The 20,872-nt window shown below is 52.0% G+C and overlaps 1 protein-coding gene across 6 annotated transcripts in view; it reads right to left on the bottom strand.

Annotated features, from left to right (window-relative positions):
- Positions 1–123: 123 nt before the first annotated feature.
- Positions 124–20,872, bottom strand: part of Apba2 (amyloid beta precursor protein binding family A member 2) — a 228,069-nt gene continuing 207,320 nt past the window's right edge. For 5 of the 6 annotated variants that reach the window (XM_036184669.1, XM_036184678.1, XM_036184652.1 and 2 more), the window contains 9 exons: positions 20,695–20,840; positions 19,727–19,762; positions 18,050–18,136; positions 14,625–14,810; positions 10,918–11,097; positions 9,624–9,836; positions 8,450–8,569; positions 3,843–3,983; positions 124–1,536 (listed from right to left, as the gene is read on the bottom strand). In XM_036184669.1, the coding sequence (XP_036040562.1) occupies positions 1,465–1,536; positions 3,843–3,983; positions 8,450–8,569; positions 9,624–9,836; positions 10,918–11,097; positions 14,625–14,810; positions 18,050–18,136; positions 19,727–19,762; positions 20,695–20,840 (1,181 nt within the window). In that variant the 3' untranslated portion in view covers positions 124–1,464. The remainder of the gene's footprint in view (positions 1,537–3,842; positions 3,984–8,449; positions 8,570–9,623; positions 9,837–10,917; positions 11,098–14,624; positions 14,811–18,049; positions 18,137–19,726; positions 19,763–20,694; positions 20,841–20,872) is intronic. The other variant, XM_036184695.1, reaches the window with a different exon arrangement.

Below are 20,872 nucleotides of genomic sequence, written 5' to 3'. Positions count from 1 at the left end.
AAGCTTTCCAGACCAGAGAGGGGTGACACTACCACAAGGCAGACTCACAGAGCCACTGTCCGAACTGTGGAGATGAGAGGCCCCCAGGGCCTGCTCAGCTGACAAATGAGGCACACAACGTGCTTTTCTGTCATGACTTCAGGTTTATTAGCGATATGCAGGAAATCTTCCTAGGGTCAGCTGCATGCAACACACAGGTTACTCCTCGAGTACAGTAATCCTAAAGCTTTAGTTACTGTGTGATAAGGCTTCTTAAGTCACAGTGTATTCTTCAAGGCCTGAGCCAAAAAAAAAAAAAAAAAAGAGACTGCCAGACAAAATGATGTCAGTTAACATTGATCGCTAATGCGCCGAGCCAGCCACTGGGCTCCTTGCTCCACACACATTAACACTGCTCTGCGCGTGGTGGCCAAGCACCTCACTTGACAAGTAATTTACACTCTCACTGGTCCCTTCAGGAAGGGTAGACGTGGGGTTTTCTGGTGTGGGCTTGCTTTGTTGGGGACAGTGTGTGTGTGTGACTACGTGTGTGTAGATTTTTTTTTTTTTTTAAACGGACATCTCCCATGCTTCTGCCTTTGTTCCTGGCAGGATGTTGCCCCCTAATAGGGAGCCCTGCGGTGGAGAAGTCAAAGTGAGGATGCCCAGGGAAATGCCCAGGGAAATGCCCAGGGTCTCAGGGGACTCAGGACAGGCGAGGACAGGAGAAGCAGCTGTGGTCACAGGTCGTCGGAAAACCCAAACGTCTGAAGAATGGCCTGCCAAGGTCAAAGTCCAAACAGTATAATATTTGCTAAATAAATATGGAGTTGTGACATCGTGACCATCGTTTTTTTTTTTTTTTATTTAACTCGGGAGTATCCCCTCGCTGCGTAAATACTTACAATCAATCACAGGTTCCCACACTCGGCACAAGTCTCATCCTGGGAGCCAGGTTGTCCCTGCTCCTCCTGTGCGGATGGAGGCAATGCCAGCAAGCCAGCCCTTTTAGGACTCCGCTGGAGCCCAGGAGTCCCAGCCAAAGGGTAGAGAGGGCTGCAGCTGTATCACAGAGGGCTCCCTTCGCGGCAGCCACACGGGGCAGGCACCACATTCACATTCCATAGCCTCAGGGAGGAAAATCACAGCACACCACACAGAACTACCTGTGAGCACCCTTCATCAGCCGCAATGAGAACGTGGCAGAGGGTTGGTGGGTTTTACAACGGACTGTCCTTCGACTCTTGCTTGGTAAGGACATACCTTTTTTTTTTTTCTTTTTCTTTTTCTTTTTGTGGCAAAACCCAAAACAAAACTAAAAAACGAAACAAGAAAACTAGGTGACGAGGACACACCCTTCAGGGGAGCCAGAGTTCTTGGTTGGGCTGTGGGGTCAGGGGTCAGGGCTTTGTCCTGGCTTCTGGCTCCTCTGGGCCCAGGTTGGGTCTGCCTGGTGTCCCTGCTCCGTGGCGAGCCTGGGTGTACCTAGATGTACAGAGGGGTCTCCTGGCCCGTGAGGAGTCTGAACATGGCCGCAGGCATGGTCTTCATGTGAATCTGCAAACAGAGAGGGAAGGTTGAGCTGCCCGCCACTTGTCAACTGAGAACAAACAGCAGATGCCCAGTCCTGGAGAGGCTCTCAGAGGGACGGGCTGAGGTAGGTGGTCCCCTCCCTCTGCAGGGTGTCATCCACTGGGCCACACTCTTTTCCTCTCAAGTTGACACCAGAAGAATGAAACGTTAGGCATCTGATGGTGACTATAGTTGGCCCACTGGAGGCAGGCACCCACCCCAGAGCCGCAAGGAGTATGCTGTGCTTCTGTGACTGACACTGGATGACACAAGAGTTCTAGGGCTGGGCAAAGGCCAAAAGGGCAAGCTGGCCCACGACTCCATCCTTTGAGGATCAAGTAACAAAAGGCTCTTAACAGCCCAATTGCCCTTGCTGGATCTCCATAGGCTAACCATGGGTTTGCTTCCGGGCAGTCGGATGGAGGAAGACGCCGCCGAGCCCTTGAAAGCAGAGAGCAGGCAAGCTTCATTTTCTCATTTTCCTCTCAACAGGGCCACACTCCCAGGCTTGGGTTATACTGTGCTCAGGCAGAGCCTGCCAGGGTCTCAGCTGCCCCAAGTCCATTCTGCCCCAGGCAAGCAAGCCCTGGCTCTACTCTGCCCGGCTCATACAGGTGAACATCTGCATTCATGTTTTAGCCCCTCCACAGCCCAGGACAGCCTTTTCCTACCCCACCCATAATCAATGTGGCCTCCTCTTGTGACTCCAAATGTGCTTGGGGCGGGGGGGTTGGTGGAAAACACAGAAGACATTTTAATCTCCCAGCTGGAGGGCACAGCCCCGACCCACAGGCTGGAGGGAGTCTGCCATCCTCCATCTACTTTGCTGCCTTCTTGGATATCCATTATTCTCAAGCCTGAGGAAGTAGAATCATTTCTTGGGGTCCCAGGCCCACTCCCCCACAGGATTGATTTCCTTAGGTGTGAGGCTGAGCGCTCCCAGGAGGGTGGTCCTTTCTGAATGTCTACTTAGGAAAATTAGATTTTCTTTTCTTGGAAGCCATTAGTAAGAAGCAGCCAATGGCCCCTTCCTGTCGTCTCCTTGAGAGCCATCATTACTGCCCAGGGAATGTGCCTGTTCCCTGGCCGTGGTATTTCACAAGACGCTGACTTTGTTGATGTGGCTCCAAGAGAAGTGATCTGAGGGACATTAACCAGGATGCCCTGAGGAAGTAGCAACTCACACCCTTCTCTGCCCACGGGAAATGGGAGCCCTGACCATCTTACCTGCATGGTTACCAGGTGGCCACCAGAGGGAGTTTGGCGGACGGCCTGAACCTGCCAGGACCTTAGAATCCAACCAAAAATCAGCTGGCACCCAACTCTCCCCACACTCCTCCTGCTCAGCGCTCACCCTCTGTGCTAGCACCCACACTTTCCCAGGGACCTTGGTCACACTCACTGTGACCACCCGCCATAGTTCTCACTCACACACTCACACGCACGCCCCCATACTCATGCATATTTGGACTCACATGCACCCATTCTCATATTCAGAGGTACACATCATAAGCCCATGCTTACCCCGAAAACTCACAAATGCATTCTCTCTCTCACACACACACACACACACACACACACACACACACACACACTTTCATATCACAAGCCTCACCCATACTGGGTAAGTCTCCTTTCTGTGCACTGTGGCATCACCCAATCTAGCCTGCTCCACACCATGCACTGTGATGCACATCTATGAATTCCTTGAGAGCAGCTGTACCCCTCCACTGGGACCCTCTTGGCCATTCTCTTGCTACCATAGAGATGACCCAAGAAGAGCTGAGCTAGGGAACAGTTACAAACTAGTGAAACAGGAGAGGAAAGGCAGCCTGTCCTGGGCACAGACGGGCAGCAATGACATGGTAGCTCTGAGGAGACGAGAGCCACCTGGCCCGGGGGTCTAGGTTTGCAGGATTCTGTTCAGAAACAGTGCTGGAAGCCATGCCTGGTGACTCTGCCCTGAGGTACCAGAGTCTGACAGCACTAGGTCGCAGTGCTCATCCTATTCATGGACACTGTGAGGTGGAGACACAGCCTGCTTCTCAGCTGACATCCAGTGGCCACTGGAGGGCAGATGGGTCACAGACGTTAAAGTGGGGCATGAGCCAGCCTATGGAGGTGAGTCCAAGGACTCACAGGCTCAGGCTGTCCTGAAAAGGCCCAGTGGCTTTTTCTAAGCACATCATATGGACCACAGTGTTAGCTGTTAGGCAGAGAAAACAGGAGCCCAGACATCCTGGACTCCATCATGAACACGATGGACTTTGGGTGCAGGTCAGCAATCTTACCTCTCCCACTGAGTTAGACAGAGCCTGGACTATCTTCTCATGGGCTGTGGCTACCACGCTCTGTCCGTTGATCTCGATGATACGGTGGCCGACACGGACACCACCTCGCTCTGCAATACCCCCTCTCATGAGGCTGCAGATCTATGGGGACAGGTAAAGTCAGCACACACATTCCCACCACACCCTGAAGATGTTCCACCATGTCCCAGAGATTCGGGAAGAGGAACTACTCTTGCAAAGAGGAACCTGACATTTCACTCTCTGACTCATGAGCAAAGACATCTGTGCGTTAGAGTGTGGTTTGCGAAAGAAGAGCCAGCACCACTGTGTGGGTGTCAGACTGCCTTGGTAGAGCAGGAAGCTTCTTCCTGCTGCTGCCTACATCGAGCATCTCTCCATCAGCCACACCCTGGAATTCTTTCTGAGGAAGACAGCCAGTCCCTCCCTTTCCCACCTCAGAGAGTGAAGTAAGTGATAAACTCAAGGAACAAATGGAGTTTGGGATAGTGGACACTGTATCCACTCACTCACAAAACCCATTAAAAACTAAGGCATGAGAAAAATGGCATCCACAGAAGCCATGGAGAGGAAAGGAAGATGTCATGCACAGGGAAGGAAGGCACCCACCTTCCTCCAGCTGCGTCCTAGGAAGCATGGAGTCAATTAGCCAGGCAAAAGGGGGGCAGCTGGAGGAGGAGCCATCAGAGAGCAGCTGCACTCAGACCTAGGGGGCTCTCTATCACCCAACCTCAGACACCAGGCCTGCACAAGGGAGCTTCCAAGAACACCTACTATCCACCCAGCCATGCTGGGGCAGTGCCCACACCTCCTGTCTTGGCTATTCTTGGGTGTCAACTTGACTATACCTGGAACGAACTAAAACCTAAGTGGCTGGGTACACCGCAAGGGATTTTTTTGATTGAATCCTTTGAAGTGGGACGACCCACCCCAACTGGATCTTTTTGAGGTGGGAAGATCCAGCCTTAACCTGAGGCATTCCTTTTGCTGGCAGCCTACCTAAGGACATGGAGCAAGAAAGCTTGCTCTTTGCCTGCTTGCCCTGGCTCTCCCTGGCAAGTCTATTCCTTCACTAGCGTTAGGGCCTACTTCTTCATGATTCCGGGATTCTGGCATAGACTGAAAACCAACTGAGATATCAGCCTCGTGGACTGAACCACTACTGGATTCTTAGACTTTCCATTGAGAGGCAGCCATTGTTGGAGTAGTCAGACAATAACCTGTAAGCCACTCTAATACATGCATACATAATAGCACTTATTAGATTACATATTTATATATATTAACAGAACTGATTATCTATAGGATTTTATATATATATAATATATATATATATATATTATATATAATATAATCAGTTCTATTTCTCTAGAGAACACATCTCCCCAGTGTTGTTTCAGCACTGCCAGCCAGGGTCACACCTCATTGGCTGGGTCTGAAGACAGGAAGACTGGTCCAGATGTAGAAATATCAGCCTGGCAAGCTAGGGAGCCCAGGCAGGCTGTCCCCGGTGCCCTAGAGCCCAAGTGTCATTTGAAAGCTTCTGTGGACAGTCCTTCCTCGGTCTGAGGACACTCACAAGTCCAGCTAATGTCTCATGGTTTTATGGCACTTTACAGGTCCTCAGACTACATGACTCGGGGTCGAGCACCCTAAAAGATCAAAGGTCAGTTGCCTGCAGGAGACATGGGTGTGGGTGGTGGTGAGGGAGCCAGCAGGAAAGTGTGGCTGTGCTCTTCATTTACCGGAAGTCTTGCCTTATTAGGGACTCCCCTTGGGGCCCTGAGCTGAGCCCCCAGCCCCACTCAGAAATGTACATAGTGTTCAATAATGGCTCACCTTGCATTAGAGCACTAGGTATGGGCCTCCTCTTCCAACCCCTTCTTGGCCACCTCCACAGCCCACCCTCATCTCTCTCATTGCCCACGTGACCAAAGAATTCTGCTCAAGGCCTCTGACACAAGCTGCCTCTGGCAGCCCCATACCTCAGACGGCCATTTCTTTTGTGGTTTTGCTTGTTTCCATAGCAGGGCGAGTGGGGAGCCTGATGTGACACCCACAGTTTGACCCTTTCAGTGCTCAGGATCCTTCCCTTCCTGGCTGGGACATGAAAGAATGATGTCTCAGCCCAGGGACATTGCCTGTGTCGGGCCACCAGGACTGTGAGCCCGATTGCCATGCCCAGGCACTCCAGCTGATGAAGATCCAGCAGAGGTGTCAAAGCAGGAGGCCTAGGCCTCAGGTCACCACTGCCCAGGGAGCTGGGGCCAGCTCTGCCCCACAGGGCTCGCCGCCTTGCCAGACTGCCTACCTGCCATACACAAGCTTTGATATGAGTCTTTCCCCAAAGTGAGTTAGGATATCGTGTGATGAAAGCAATGGGTTATTTGAATACCCTGAGCGGGGTGATTCAGGGTGGCCTGAGGACAGGGCACACTTCTGAAGATGCTAGTTTGATTGCATTCCCTGTGGCCAGTGACTTTTGGAAATTAGAGAAAGAGGACAAAGAGGGGAAAGAGCCAAGAGTGAGGCTTGTGACGTAGTAAGGTGTCTGCGGGGAGGTGGACTCGGGCTGTGGAGAACAAGACATTGGGAGTATGGGGGCAGGAAAGGGGAGCAAGAGGCACTGGAGGGAGCTGGAGGTATTGGTGCTGTTGGCCTTCCAAAACAAGGCTCCCAAGGCAGGGGCCTCTGCATGCTCTAACTGCCCAGTATGCACTTTAGGGAGTCTCCAAGCTGGAGACTTCTTGAGTCCTTGGGAGAAAGTGTGGGAAGAGAAAGGAGGATCCATGTGGAAATAGCCTTAATTGGGTCATCTGGGGCCTGTCTGCAAACTAATGTGTTATGCTTGGGGTGTGATGAGGCTGAAAATGGAGAAAGTCCTTATGCAAAACCAGCTCTGAGGTGGGCAAGCTTCTCCAGGAGGCTCAGGGGAAACTCAGTCACGGAGCAGAGCAGAGACCGGAGGGAGGCTCCCTGCAGGCTCAGCTGGAGAGACTGGCTGCAGGTCACTGGTGGGGGCGGAAGCAAGTACTTAGGACCTTACAGGCAATGGAAATCCTAGATACAAACACATCAGTCCTCCTGTACCAGCCCCAGGTGTCCCCAAATCTACACATGCCCTCCACAGACACCCCAATACCCTCTCACAGCCTAAGCAGGGCCTTTATGAAGTGTGGCTCTTTTCTTAGCCAGGAAAACTGAGATCAGAGGGACAATGGGATTCAGTGGCAGGTAGGGCTTGGGTGTCTCATGGACTTCACAGACTCGCTTATCTGGGTCCTCATCATCGCCACTAACTCAAATCCTGAGCAAGGTCTGACCCCACCTCAAAACCCCTTCCTATATGTCCCATGACCTTTGGAGACTAACAATTTTGTACTTAAAATTATACATTTGTTCCTTCAACTCCAAACCCCTCAGAGCCAGACTTCTGAACTCTGTACCCCCAGACTTCTACCAACCACCTCACTGCCCTCAACAGGCTGCCCTCCATCCTACAGGCCTCCTCTGTGAGGAGAGTGTGGCAGACCTGTTGGTAATCTCCAGCACTACTACCCCACCCCCATGCCTACACACACACACACACACACACACACACACACACACACACACACACCTTGCCCTCTGCTCTGGCCTCTGAGGAAGGGCCTCATATCCAATCCGGCTCTGTGACCCTCCAGGGGCTCCCTTCTTTCCTCACTCACCTTAATTTAGCCCCCACAGGCCCATGTCAGAGCCCCCTCCCACTTCTTCCTACTGCCCCCCTCCAGTCAGCCTTGCCGGCCACAGAAAGGGACCCAGACCCCAGGCCTGTGACATTACCCAGGCTCTGTGACCCTCCAGGACACAGTGAAGACAATTTCTCTCATTGGTGGTTGTCTTTCTAGAATGCTGTCCTAGTGGGTTCTCTTCAGGGCTGTTGGAGATCCCCCCATCCCCTCCTCTTCCTCACAAACTCTCTCCTCCTTGTCCTATAGCACTCTGAGCTGGTTTAAGCAATCAGGGAAATGGCCCCTTCCATATTTATTTAGTGGCAGTAGCTCTGCCCTTCAGGACCTTTGCAGGAGGTAAACCAAGGAGCCTGAGTTCATGCTGGCCAAACAAGTCAGAGAAGGTAGTGCCCAACTGCAGAACTCGGGAAGCAAATGGATGCTTGGCCCAGCATCCCTTCCTCCAGGAAGGCCTCCTGTCTTCCTAGTACCTGCCATAAAGCCTGACAAGGACAGGAGTTTCACATGCACAGCTGCTGAATGGATGAGCAAATGAAGTGAATGAATGAAACGATGAAAGATGTGTGTGTTGAGCACAGGGCGATGCCACCAACGGGCTGTGTGTGTCCAGGCCTGCTTGATGAAAATAATCCCCGAGGGAACATTGGTCTGAGTGTGAGGGATCCCAGGACCACACACTGGCTCTCCCTGTCTGCCTTGACCAGCATGCTCCATCCAGATCTGTCGGGCCCGGATGCTCTCCCTAAGAGCTGGTCTGGTCAGCTCTCTCTACACAGAGTGGCACCCCAGGCTTCTGTGCCCAGTCCCTACACGTGAAATGCATAGCTCAGGCAAGGAGTGTGGGGATAGACTCACGATTCCATTCTGCACGCTGAAGCCCAACTGGTACTTGAGGTCAGGACGCTTGATGAGGACCGTGGTGACTGGCGGACAGCTGACAATGTTGAGCTTTACCTGTGTTTGGTTCTTCAGGCCCTGCAGAGCATGGGGACAAGTCACTAGCTGGGTCCTAGCTTTCTCAGGGACACAGCAAGAGGAACTGAGGGACTGAATACCAGGATCACACTCAGGGGCATGGAAGGGGGCTGTCACTGGGCTTTTACAAAAGAAGGGCTGTGAAGCCATCACTCTCTAGCCAAACCCCCTCCACAGATGGACTCTTAAGAGGAACGTGCCAGCTCACTGAGAACCTGAGCAGGGGCTTGGGGCTCAAGAGTTGTATCAGGACAGGCTAGCTAGGAGCCAAGAGGAGCTGGAGGGTCCCAGGCTAGAGTGGTTTGGCCTTTCTTGGCTACAATTCAACATACCTAGAGATGCACGTCCATACAGGGCTCTCGGGACGTGCAGCCCCACAAAAGCCAGGACCTATATGTATCTGTCCCATTGGAGAGAGGCTTCTCTAGGTGGGTTCGCAAAGCCCCTTCATGTGACATTCTGGTCTTGGAAAAATCCCTCATATTGAAAGGATAGAGGCTAATCCTAGTTCTATGATTATGAAGGGCGGGGGTTGGGGGGTTGGGGACAAGACTTGTAGCACTGCTACAAAACCAGTTCCCACCGCTTTGAGTTCTGAACAGGCCTATGAAGACCTGACCCCACCTACTTGTGTTCCCTCTGCCTCAGCACCAAAGCCCCAAGCTCACAGGTCAGGTGGTCAGAAAGAACACCAGCCTCCAAGTACCCTGTCCACTTAAGACAACCCACCTTCCAGGCTGCCATGACTGAGATAGCTTCCAGACGTGTCTCCTGCAGGGCTAACCTGGGAATACCCCAGGCAGAGCAGGCTGAGTCAACACCCTACTTACATAGGGCCTCAGTACCTTGCCTGGAGTGAGATATTACCTTCCTTTTTCTGTGATGGGGTAGCCTGGGTTTTTCCTCTGACTTCAGGTATGTGCTAATCATGGGATCAGCCGACTGTCGTTGGACCCATCACTGGGTCTCTCTGGGTGTCAGTGTCCAGTGAGGGTCATGGGTCAAGTGAGGTGGGGCTGAGGAGACTACCCGCACAGGATCCGGGAATACCCACCTTGATGATGCCCTGGCAGGTAGCAAGGGGCAGCCCCACCAGGCTGGTGCCATTGATGGACATGATCTGGTCCCCAATGCTCAGCTTCCCTGACCGAGCTGCAGGGCCGCCATTCATCATATTTGCCAGGATCACAGTGGGCAGGATGGAGCCCCAGCCTGATTCCACGACCACCACACCCAAAATCTCACCCTTGTGCTTCTCTAGCTGCAGCTGCAAGAGAAGGGGCAGTGTGGGAGGGCATACTTGTAGCCAAGCCCAGGGGTAAATGAGACTAGCCTTGGTCCCATAGATCCTGTCCTTGCCCTTAGGCAAAGGCCAGTTTCTCTCAGCTAGGAAAAGTTGGGGCCTAAGAGAACGACCTTTCCTCTGGACTCACCCTGCACCAGTTTCCAACACTCTCCAGGACCTAGGAGCATTCTGGGAGTTGAGAAGCACAGAGTCCCTCTCTCGCCATACTCAGCAGGGATCCCGGGACGCAAGCATGGCTCCTGAGCCCTGAAGCCTTTCCGTCCACCAAACCCTCTGAGGCCAGAGGAATGCCCTCTAGTGCCTATCCCATGGCCTACCCTTTACTCTCTTCTTGAAAGTCCTAGTCTGTGTTTTAATGATGTCTCTCTCAGAAAACTATTTGCCACACATTCAAGAATCCAGAATTGGGCACGCACTCTACAAGGATCCAAGACAATTCATTCACTCACTCCTCCAACAAACACACAAAATCCTTCCCTCGCTAATTCCCAAAGAGTAGACTCATTCCAAAGTCCCCCAAGGAAGGCCTCTGAGGTCTGCTGGGGCCTCTGCCATCAGCCATTTTAGAACTTCCCTGCCAACTCACCCAAGCTCCCTATTTTAAAGATGCCTGCTGCGAGCTCTTTGGAAATATCTCCTAGTGCTAAGCCGAGTGGTAACATTAAAAGGCACATTTTCGGGGCCATTAAGACTGAGTGGAATCTTTGTCTCTGCTGCATGCTTCTCACCTCACACCTACGTGCACAGCTCCAAAGCAGTAGCAAGACACATTCTGACACTCTGGTGAGTGTGAGGACCAAAGCCTCCATCCCGTCCTTGCCTGGTGAGCTGAGCTGAGGAGACACTGAGACAGCCTCACCCCCAGACTGCCTGGCCCAGCTCTGAAGGAGCTCAGCTTGGAGAGCAGGGTCTAGGAGAATGAGCTTTGGGGGCCCCAGATGAGGTGGCTCACCTCCTGAGGACCCCAGCTGATGTGGCTCACCTCCTGGGGACACCAGCTGATTTGGCTCACCTCCTGGGGACCCCAGCGGATGTGGCTCACCTCCTTGCAGTTCTCCGAGTTTGAGAAGTGGATGAGGTCATCATTGTACATCTCCTGGGTATTTATGATGTCGCTGTATTCCTTCTGGCTCAGGTCTTCAGGGTTGATGCCATTGGCCCTCAGGAACTCCTGGTAGGCCACACTGAAGGCCTGCCCAATAGACTGGGCTATCAGCTGGGCCTGTGGGAGGGGAGCAGACCTGCTAGACCAAAGCATGGATTACACAGGCTCCACTAGGTACCCATGAACCCTCAAAGGGGCTCTTGGTTGGGCTTCAAAGATGAAGGGAGGGATTCTGGGCTCTAGGCTGGTGAAAACTGTCTGCCACTCACATCCCACCTCAGGCCACCATGATGAACCTCTCTGCTTTCTGTGCTACATCATGACCAGACGCTGGGACGAAGCAAGGCTTTTGTAAAAATCACGGATAGTGACAAAGTAGAAGTATTTGCTAAATATCAAACTATGGCTTTAATTAGGAACTGTAATTTATTTTGATTTTACCTATTTTATTCTAAAAGTAGAGCTGAGATCCTACCCTACCCTACCCCATGGTTAACTGTCTGTTCTATCTCTCCAGAACTACAAAACCCAAATAGGTAGAGGCTGCTGTGTGTGCCGAATTGCTCTGCTCTGGAAGGGTGTGCCAAGCTGAGGGCCACAAGAGGCATGGATCGGGGACCCAGAGCAGACTCCATGTCATTGAGAAGGCCACTTCTTTCTCTGCCCCCAGAAAGAAACAGATGGAAGCCTGGACACTAATGGGAGACAGTCTTCCTGCCTGTGGTGCAAACAGGACACTGGGAGGCAGGCTCTAAGGAGGCCATCTCCTGGACCACACATGCATCCTCCAAGCTGTGCATGCAGGAAGGCATGGAACTTTTGGGAACATCTCAGTGCACAGCAAAACCAACATCCCCTCTTCGACCCGTCCCCTTGCTGTGTGAGCTCCACCCAGCCCAAGTCCTCTCTATGGCCCTCCTCCCCCACCCCTGCCATTGAGAGGCCGCTGCAGGGTAACCCCAAAAACCTTGGTTCAGTACAAGCTGAGAACAGGAGGTCTGGCTTCAATGCTTTTACCCCCCCTGCACAAAGCATGATTTAAGTGCTTCCAAATGAATAAGCACATCTAAAAATCAAGCTAGGCTGGATCATGGCCTCAGCATGTGGGGCCTTGCTTTAAATACGCAGAGTCTAGGTTGAACTGCCTGCCCAAATTAGGCCCTGAACAGCTTAGAGGAAGGATACTGTCACAATGTTCTTGTTCCCACATCAGCATATTAGCAGTGGGTGGATATGGCAACCCAGAAACCGCTAGGTGGCGCTGCCGGCCAGCATAAGAAAGGAGCTGGTGCAGATGCAGGTCTTGAAGGTAAATCAGCAAAGTGAGGTCTGTGGGACCCGCAAGGGAGAAGGGTCACAGATTGGAGGAGGCTGCCCTGACTAACTGGCATCTCAGTGGTCCCACCGCCAAACCCTTATGTCTCTATGTCTCCACCTGGGAAGGGCGGACTGACGGCATCAGACATCTTTACCACTAAAGCTCCAGACTGCCTGCCCACTGTCCTAGGTTCTTCTGAGATGCACCGCCCATCCTCCAACCCACGCTTCCTGCTATATTATGCCCCTTCTTCCTACCCCATGGAAATGCCTGGGAGTCACAAGTCAGCCCCGCATCTTGAAATGATCGCGCTCTTCAAGATCAATCCACGGACCCGCGGAGTCTGCACTGCCTGCTGCCCCCCACTTTCCCCACCTCCTGCCTTGCTGTCCCCACCTCCCCTGCTGCCTCCCCACCGTTCCCGTTCCCCTTCCCCTTGTGCCCTGGTTTCCCTCCTGCCTGGACAGGTGAGCTCAAGGTCCTTACAGAAGTCAGGAGGAGGCCGTGCCCAGCATTACTCTTCCTGGCTCCGTCATCTCCACAGTAGTGTCTACCCTTGCCTTAGCCCCAGAGCACTGAGTTCCACCTTACAGAAGGGCACCCGGACTCAGCAGCCCTCCCGGACAGGTTTACCATCACATCCTTTTCTCTGGCGGCTGCTCTGGGGTGCCTGACATTGTCAGAGGGGTTTTGTCTCTCACTCCTTCAAGTATTATTCGAGTCCTACCTTCACTGGGCTCCCAGCTCTGTCTCCTGTCCAGTGGATGGCAGCTAATGGCCACCAAGGCAGCTCCTACCTCAACCCCTACTGAAAGATGTCTGCAGCAGCTGTGCCTGGGCCCCCCTAGTCCTTGTTCCTCCATGGTCTGCACATGAGCCCCACTGCTTGCTGTCTATTGCTCACACTACTCATCGCTTGGCATCTACCACACCGGCTGTCTAAGACACCCCCAAACTCCCAAGCACACCAATGTGCCTGTCCATCTGTCCACAGATCCGCACGCAATGGTGGAAAGTGTATTCCGGTGCACTAGCAGGTCAGCACGGAAATGCTGGCCTCTGTTAGAAAACTCCCACTGCTTCAGAGCACTTTCCATTGGTGACGTAAGAAAAAGATAACAGTCCTCAACACACGGGTCTGAACCTTGTATCAGATAATGATTCTATACTATGTTTTAAATTGCAAACTATATGGACCCTACACAGACCCAGCGATGCTTGCCAGCCCTCCTGTGAACAAGCATGCCTCAGCCCCTTGGGAGATCAGTGCGGCCACAATATTGTTGCCACTGACAAAAGCTTGGAATGGCCTCTTCACAGGTCAACCGAGAAAAGATAAGAGCCCAACTTCAGCCTTCCCAGAAGGCCAAGGACCTCATCAAGACACTGGTGCCCCGCCCCCTCCCAAGGTCACCTCTGGTGCTCTATTATTTGGGTTTGTTTTTGTGTTTTAGGCAGTTCTGACTGATGACCCCACTGCCTCAGCTTCAGGGGAGCTGGGAGTACAGGCTTCTGCCACCCTAGGAGCTCTAAAGGATGGTGTTTAAAACCTCAAAAAAAAAATGACACAGCAAAGCAGAGCTCCCCTAGCCTTGATGGAGACACCTCCTCCTGCGCATCCTTGGCATATAAGTATGTGCATTTTCATAACAGAAGAGTCAGGCCAAGGTGAACTCTCAGAGTAAGCGGCTCTACAGAATGACTTCTTTGGTTGGATAGTTGTTATGTATTGAACAGGTCTGGAAGCTGCAGTGGGGTGTCTTTCTATACGCTGTGGATAGATGCTGTTCCCACTGGTTAGTAAATAAAGCTGCCTTGGCCTGTGGCAGGGCAGGAGGGAGCCAGGCGGGAAAATCCAAGAGAGTTAATGAGAGAAGGAAGGAGAGTTGGGAGAGACACCAAACCGCCGTCCAAGGAACAACATGTAACAGGATGCAGGTAAAGCCACGGAACATGTAACGATACATAGATCAATAGAAATGGGTTAATTTAAGATGCAAGAGCTAGCTAGCAAGAAGCCTGCCATAGGCCATACAGTTGGTAATTAACATAAGCCTCTGAGTGATTGTTTTGTAAGCGGCTGCAGGACTGGAGAAACACTGGCCCATGGAGCCGGGCGGGACCAGAGAAACTTCCACCTACAGGAAGCACCTGTTCTATGACAGGAAGCACCTGTTCTATGACGGGAAGCAAACCTGGTTATTCACAGATGCAAGTGTGAGACAAGGTGCTGATTCCTGTCACGGGTGGACTCTGGAGCCGAGTGGCTCGCTGGCTGTTGGGAGAGCGGCCAACTCCCTGCACCCCACACCTAGCCTTTACTTACATCCTCTGACTCGAACACGTGGCAAATCATCTTGTACTGCTTCTTCCCCTCCTGGGCCCCAGGCGTGGTCTCAATGCAGTCCTGAGAGGCTGACCGGGGCATACGGCGTCTGGCCATCAGAACCACGATGTTCCCGATGTCTGCAATGTAGGAGATGGTGCGCAAGGCATGGTCCATCATGGTTTCCTGTCAGGAGGAGGAGAGGTCACATCAGGGAACACTGAGACTATTTGCCACCAACAATCCGTCTCACCTGGAGTTTTGCAACCTTGGTGCTCCTACCATTTGGGGCCAGACCCCTCTAGTACAGAAGGCAGGGCTGTCCTGTACACTGGAGGATGGCAGTAGCATCACTGGCCTCTACCCACTAGATACCAAAACCAAACATATCTCTGGTCATTGCCAAATGTCCTAGAGGAAGGGTGGGGGTGTTGAGGTGGTCCTCGTTGAGAACCACAGCTCTCACACAGTGTTTCATGATGGGCCTGGAGAAAGTGACCTGTGTGATGCTGGGGTGGGGGCTATTCAGCCTTGGAGAAGGAGCACGCCTTATGCAGAAGCACATCCCAGTAACACGTACGCTTCCACACGGGCAGACCCCATACCCTCCCAGCTTTTCTGTGTCTAGGCCAATGATGAGTTTGTCACAAGTCAGGAGAGGAAGTGGCGAGCCTGCCTGTGGTCAGGGAGTCTCCATAGTGGTCCCTGGCCAGGTCCATTACTCTTGATGTCTTTTGTCATTCGATAGGAATCTCCTTGGGCATCTTGCCCATGACCCCATCTCCTAACAAGGCTGCACACAAAGGCTCTGAGAAACTAATCAGTTGGTCTTTTGTGCCTTTGTTCTCCCGTCACAAAGGGAAACTGGGTGTTTCTGAGGCTCTGACCTCTGCAGCTCTTTTCTTCTGCATGGATTCTTTCATGGTGTGCGTTGCACGCTCCTCTAGGCAGTGGTCTACTTTCTGTCAAGGTTATGAGGGGGCTCATCATCCACAGCACAGGGGTGGGAAACCAGCACAGGGAAGGTGGGGGATAAGTCTTCAGCACTGAGACGCAGGCATCTGAGACACTGGCCACTAGCGAAAGCTCCCGAACCACGCCCCGGCTCTGACTCCTCAGACAGAAGCTGCCACCGTAGTGGCCTCACTCTCCCTGCCCATTCCTGGCCACTTCAGCCCCTACTCTCTCACCTGTTGCCACCCTCCAGCCACCTGCCAGTGTTTCAATTTTCCATTCAAACCAGCATCCCACTGCTGCCTCCTTTTCAGTTCATTCTAAACGGTGACTTGGAACGAGCTCACTCGCTATTGATGGCCCGTCTCCCTGTCCCTGGTGGATGGCATTCTGGAACAAGCTTCAGCCAGGGACAGGGGATGGAGGCAAATGACCACCTCAGTAGGCTAAATGGTGATCACAAGAGAGGCTTGTCTACAAGGCCCACCCTCAGCTGGCACACGGGAAGAGCAGCTGCCACCATGCTACCTGCCGAGCATGACCCCCACTGCCTGAACTGTTTGTGTGGACGGCACAGCCTGCGTGGGACACCTCCACTCTTTCTGGAATTCTGCAGTCTTGCTATTTGGCAGAAAGAGGGTCCCTATGTGACCAGTCCCCCAGATAGGACCCGGGGTACTGAGACACCTCCCTGGCAGATACACTAGCAATGGCATTCACTGCTGGGGGAGCTGAGGAGTCCCTGGAGACAGACTCTGAAGATGCAGCAGGGATTCTTCTGCACTTTGCCCAGACACCCTTGCCTTTGCTGACCGCTGCATCTGCATCTGCATCTGCATCTGGGATGTCCCCAAAGGCCCCTCCCTCCCTGTGGGGCTACTGAGAATCGGCAGACTCTTCAGGAGGCTGGGCCTGGGGAATAAAGCTAGGTCAGTGGGGGCACATCCTGGGGTTTATTAGAACCTCAGGCCACCGTTACCTCTCTCTTCTCCTGAAAGGTACCAGGAGATAAACAACTTCCTCCCCGATGTGTTCCCACTATGATGGCTCCCTCACCACCAGTGCGTAAGCGGTGGGACCAGCAGGCTGTAGACCAGCAGTTCTCAACCTTCCTAATGCTGTGACCCTTTGATACCATCCCTCATGTTGTGGCTACCCCCAACCATAAAGTTATTTCATGGCATCTTCATAACTGTGATTTTGCTACTGTTATGAATTGTTATGTAAATATTCAATAGGTGACACCCAGGGGTCATAACCCACAGGCTGAGAACAACTGCTGTAGACTATTGCTGCCCAAACAGTGAGCCGAACAAACCTTGCTTCTTTGATGCTGATTGGCTCAGGCATCTTCCCCCACAGAAATGAAAAGTTAACTAAATGGCAGAAACACACTGATGCTGGGAACCAGGGTCCACAGTGCAAGACCAAGGGGAGTGTACGGACTGGGGAGGAGAGCGGTACAATCCCAATAGGGGTCTCGATGTGATGAACTCACGGCTTTTTGCAGCACATGTGCTCTAGCTCTGTGAACTGTCAGGGCTCAGAGGCAATGACATGCTAGTAACAGTGAGCACAGCCAGCAGCCAGGTCCACGTTTATGTATGTCATTGTCTACTAAAACAGACTGTGGGGCCCTGAAAAAGATGCGTGGCTCAGGTCTGAGGACGGTAAAGTGCAAAGCTAATGCCAAATACTTATGGTCTCAGAAGGTGAGAAAGCATTCAAATATTGGAGGGAGAGCACCAAAATACCACCACAAACATCAAGGTTCTCAGTGTCTAGCAGGAAAGTGAGCAGGGAAGACGGGGAGGGCCTTTTCACAGAGCAACATGAGTCAGCAGCAGAAAACGTGGTGCCATTATAAACCACTGCTGTGTGCTTTCTTTTCTTTCTTTCTTTTTTTTTTTTTTTTTTTTGGAGCTGAGGATCGAACCCAGGGCCTTGCGCTTGCTAGGCAAGCGTTCTACCAATGAGCTAAATCCCCAACCCCTCTGCTGTGTGCTTTCTATGCTGCAAACACCATGGGCAAGACTTGACTGTCAACCTCTGCCAAGAACTCAGGGTGTTAGGGATCAAGGGCACAGAGGGTCTGGTGCAGGGGTTCTCAAGCTGTGGGTCCAAACCCCTTGACAAGCTTCTAGCTCTCAAACTATTTACATTACCCTTCATAACAGCAGCAAAATGACAGTTACAAAGTAACAATGAAAATAACTTTATGCTTGGGGGTCACCACAGCATGAGGAACTGTATTAAAGGATGGCGGCATTGGAAGGTTGAGAACCACCGGGTCTAGTGTGTCACCTTCCTGCTTCCCTGACAATGACAAAGAAATAAAGGTGCCTTGAACCTGGGCACAGAAGCACAATCCTCCTGGGGATAGGTCTTCTGCAGCTAGACACCCGCTCCCGAGGCCCCAGGCTCAGCCGTTGGCTATCATGATTCTGGACCACAGTCTGTCAAGTGCTCACCTGCGTGTCAGCATTTAAAACCTTGATCCTCTGGGTGGAGATGAAGAGGTCTACTTCTGTCAGTGTCTGAGCATCGCCCTCAGAATTCTAAGAGAGAAGAACAGATGTTGTCACAACCCGGAAGTTGACCACAGTTCACTGCCCCATACTTGACCATAGTGACCCTGAGGTGCTATGGAAGGAAACACTAATCCAAAAATGGGGCAGCCACTGGAAGCCTGTGTGCATGCGTGGTGGGGAATCCCCTCTTGAGTGTGAGCTCTCAAGGTTCAGAACACAGGGAGAAGAGGCAGCTTGCCACAGCAGGTATCTGGGGTCTTACTGGGCCCCCTTGGCAGCAAGCAGGGTCCCTTGGCTAATTCCTGCTGGATGCCGTGATGGTTACTGTCACCACGCTCCAAGTATATTCTTAAGGTTGGAGACTCCAGGAAATGGGGAAACTGTTCTCCCAGAAGTTTGGTTCAGACCCAAGCCCTTTCTTTTTACTTAAATGTTCATAATCACGTGGACATCCTTCCAAAGATCATAATGAGAGATGCAGGACAGGGCCAGGCATCGCCTGACAGTGCCATGCGGGTACCCGGAGAAGCTGTCACACCTCTTTGTGGCCCCCACTGGAAGCAGCTCAGTCTGTGAGCTGTGTTTTACCCCCCTACTCTGAAGCTGAAGAGCTACTCAAGGCCTGCCCCTAAGAAGGACAGATTCTGATTGCTTTTCACACCTGTGAGGACCCTCATTCCCTCACAGTGGCATGAGAAAGGACCACCCCACAACCCACTCTGACCACTGGGGTGAATAAGTCAACATGGTCATTGGGGGCCTGCGGTGGTGTCCTCCATCACAACAGAGTGGAAACTGTGACTTAATTATTCAGTAGACAGACTTCCACTGGAGGGAAAGGAGCCCAGCACGTGTGGTCCTTTGGTCACAGAACCAGAAAATGTTGTCACTTTGAGGACAGGGGAAAACTAAATCTCTTGTTGTCAAAATGTAAGGAAAGAAAGGGGGACAGATAACAAGCTACTGTGCTGCATCTCCATGGACTTACCCAAGGCCTCTGACACCAAGTTTGCTGCTGTCTTGTATAAGGACACAGAAAATAAGCAGCATTTATGAAATGACTAGGTCAACAAACCAATGACTGTCAACCGAATTTCTGAAAGTCTACCCAGGCTTAAAACCCTTTCCTTTTCCTTCCTTTTTCTTTTTCTTTTTCTTTTTGTTTTTAGGTATGTTTGTAGAGAGGGCAGTTCCAAGACAAACTGCTCTTTGTCCCAGTTTAGAGGGTGAAAACTAATGGGCCCAAGAAGCAGACCAATGTAGTTAATGATATGCAGGAAGCTGAGTATAAGGACATGGTCCTAGCAAATGTCCTGTTTAGACGTGTCCATGCAAAACAGAGTTCTGCAGACATGAACCATGCTCCAGAACATGGGAGACAGTGGATAAGAAAAGTTGATTAACATGGGACAATAAAATAAGCATGAAGTATGGCTTCATTCTAAAACCCAGCATTCTCCTAACAAGGAAGAAAAGCCTGTGAGCTCAGTGGTGGTTACTGCTTGAATTCCTACCAGAAGTCCCCATGCATAGAGTAAGGCACGCACGCACGCACGCACGCACGCGCGCATACACACACAAACACCACTGTCTCAGGCCCACACAGGTCCTACACACCGCTTTCTTCTTGATCTTAGCAGCCTTCTGCATCCTCTGAGCAGCATGGAAGAGAAAAGAAAATCAGGAAGGAAGATGCAGCAAGGTTACTTCAGCCTTGTGCTCAATAGAAAGAACTCAAGCTCTGCAAGTCTGGGCCGCTGGACCATCACCACTGTGCTGAGAACACACACTAAAGAGAGACCATTCACACTTGCCACCCCCAGGGTAGAAATGACTGCCGACCACTCCATATACCCAAGAATGGGATTGGCTATCAGGAAATGGGCCAAGGTGGGTCAGGAGCCATAGGGCCCAGCGCCTTGGTCTAAGGAAAGGAGCAGGCTGGGCTCAGCCCTGGCCCTGTCTGCTCTGCCTTGCCTTCACCAGCACAGGTGGTCTCGTGGTGCCCTCTGTCCCATGCAAGGAGGCTAGTGTGTAGTAAGGACAGTGTGGGGGTAACATGGTTTCTCATTACCACAGGCTCCATCTTACCCAGGGTGGGGTACCAACTCATATTGCCGTGTCCCCTCCCCTGACCTTACTTAGCTTTACTGGTATGGTCTCATGTTCCCCCCTACCCATGATCACCTACTGGAAAATACCACACAGTCCAAAAAGCCTACAGAGCCTGAGGACGCCATTTTTCCTTGCAGCCATGCATTTGAGTGACACTTGATGTATGTCCCCTGCTTCTAGAAGCACTTTGGTGCTAAAAATACACAGTTGGGACAGGATTTAAGGCTCCAAACAAATATGCTTAAAGACTGGAATGCTTCTGAACTGTCAGCTATCTTTGAAAAATAGTCTCCCAGTGACTGAGTGGACCACATTTAAGGAGCTAGGGACGACTGTGCCCAGTTGAACATTAACCAGCCAGGCTACAGGTCTCTTTGGAGATGCTGGGCCATGCCTGCTCTCTGTGCCAGACTTCAGCACTTCCCCCAGGGACCCACCCCGGTAGCCCTCAGGGCCCAGAAGCACCCCACCTTGACCCTGCTGACAGCCTCCTGAGCCTGCATCATTCGGATGTTTTTAGAGGGGTTACGCTCAGAGAGCAGCTGGGTGGAGCCCAGGTAGTTGGCTGCGAAGATGATGCCATCGATGAGGTCTTCTGGCTCACAGGGTCCTGGAACTGAGGAGATAGAGAGTGAGTGCCTTTCTGAA

The sequence above is a fragment of the Onychomys torridus genome, chromosome 1 (assembly GCF_903995425.1).
Source record: "Onychomys torridus chromosome 1, mOncTor1.1, whole genome shotgun sequence".
Lineage (NCBI taxonomy): Eukaryota > Metazoa > Chordata > Mammalia > Rodentia > Cricetidae > Onychomys > Onychomys torridus.
This window is presented reverse-complemented; position numbering and strand designations above follow the sequence as displayed.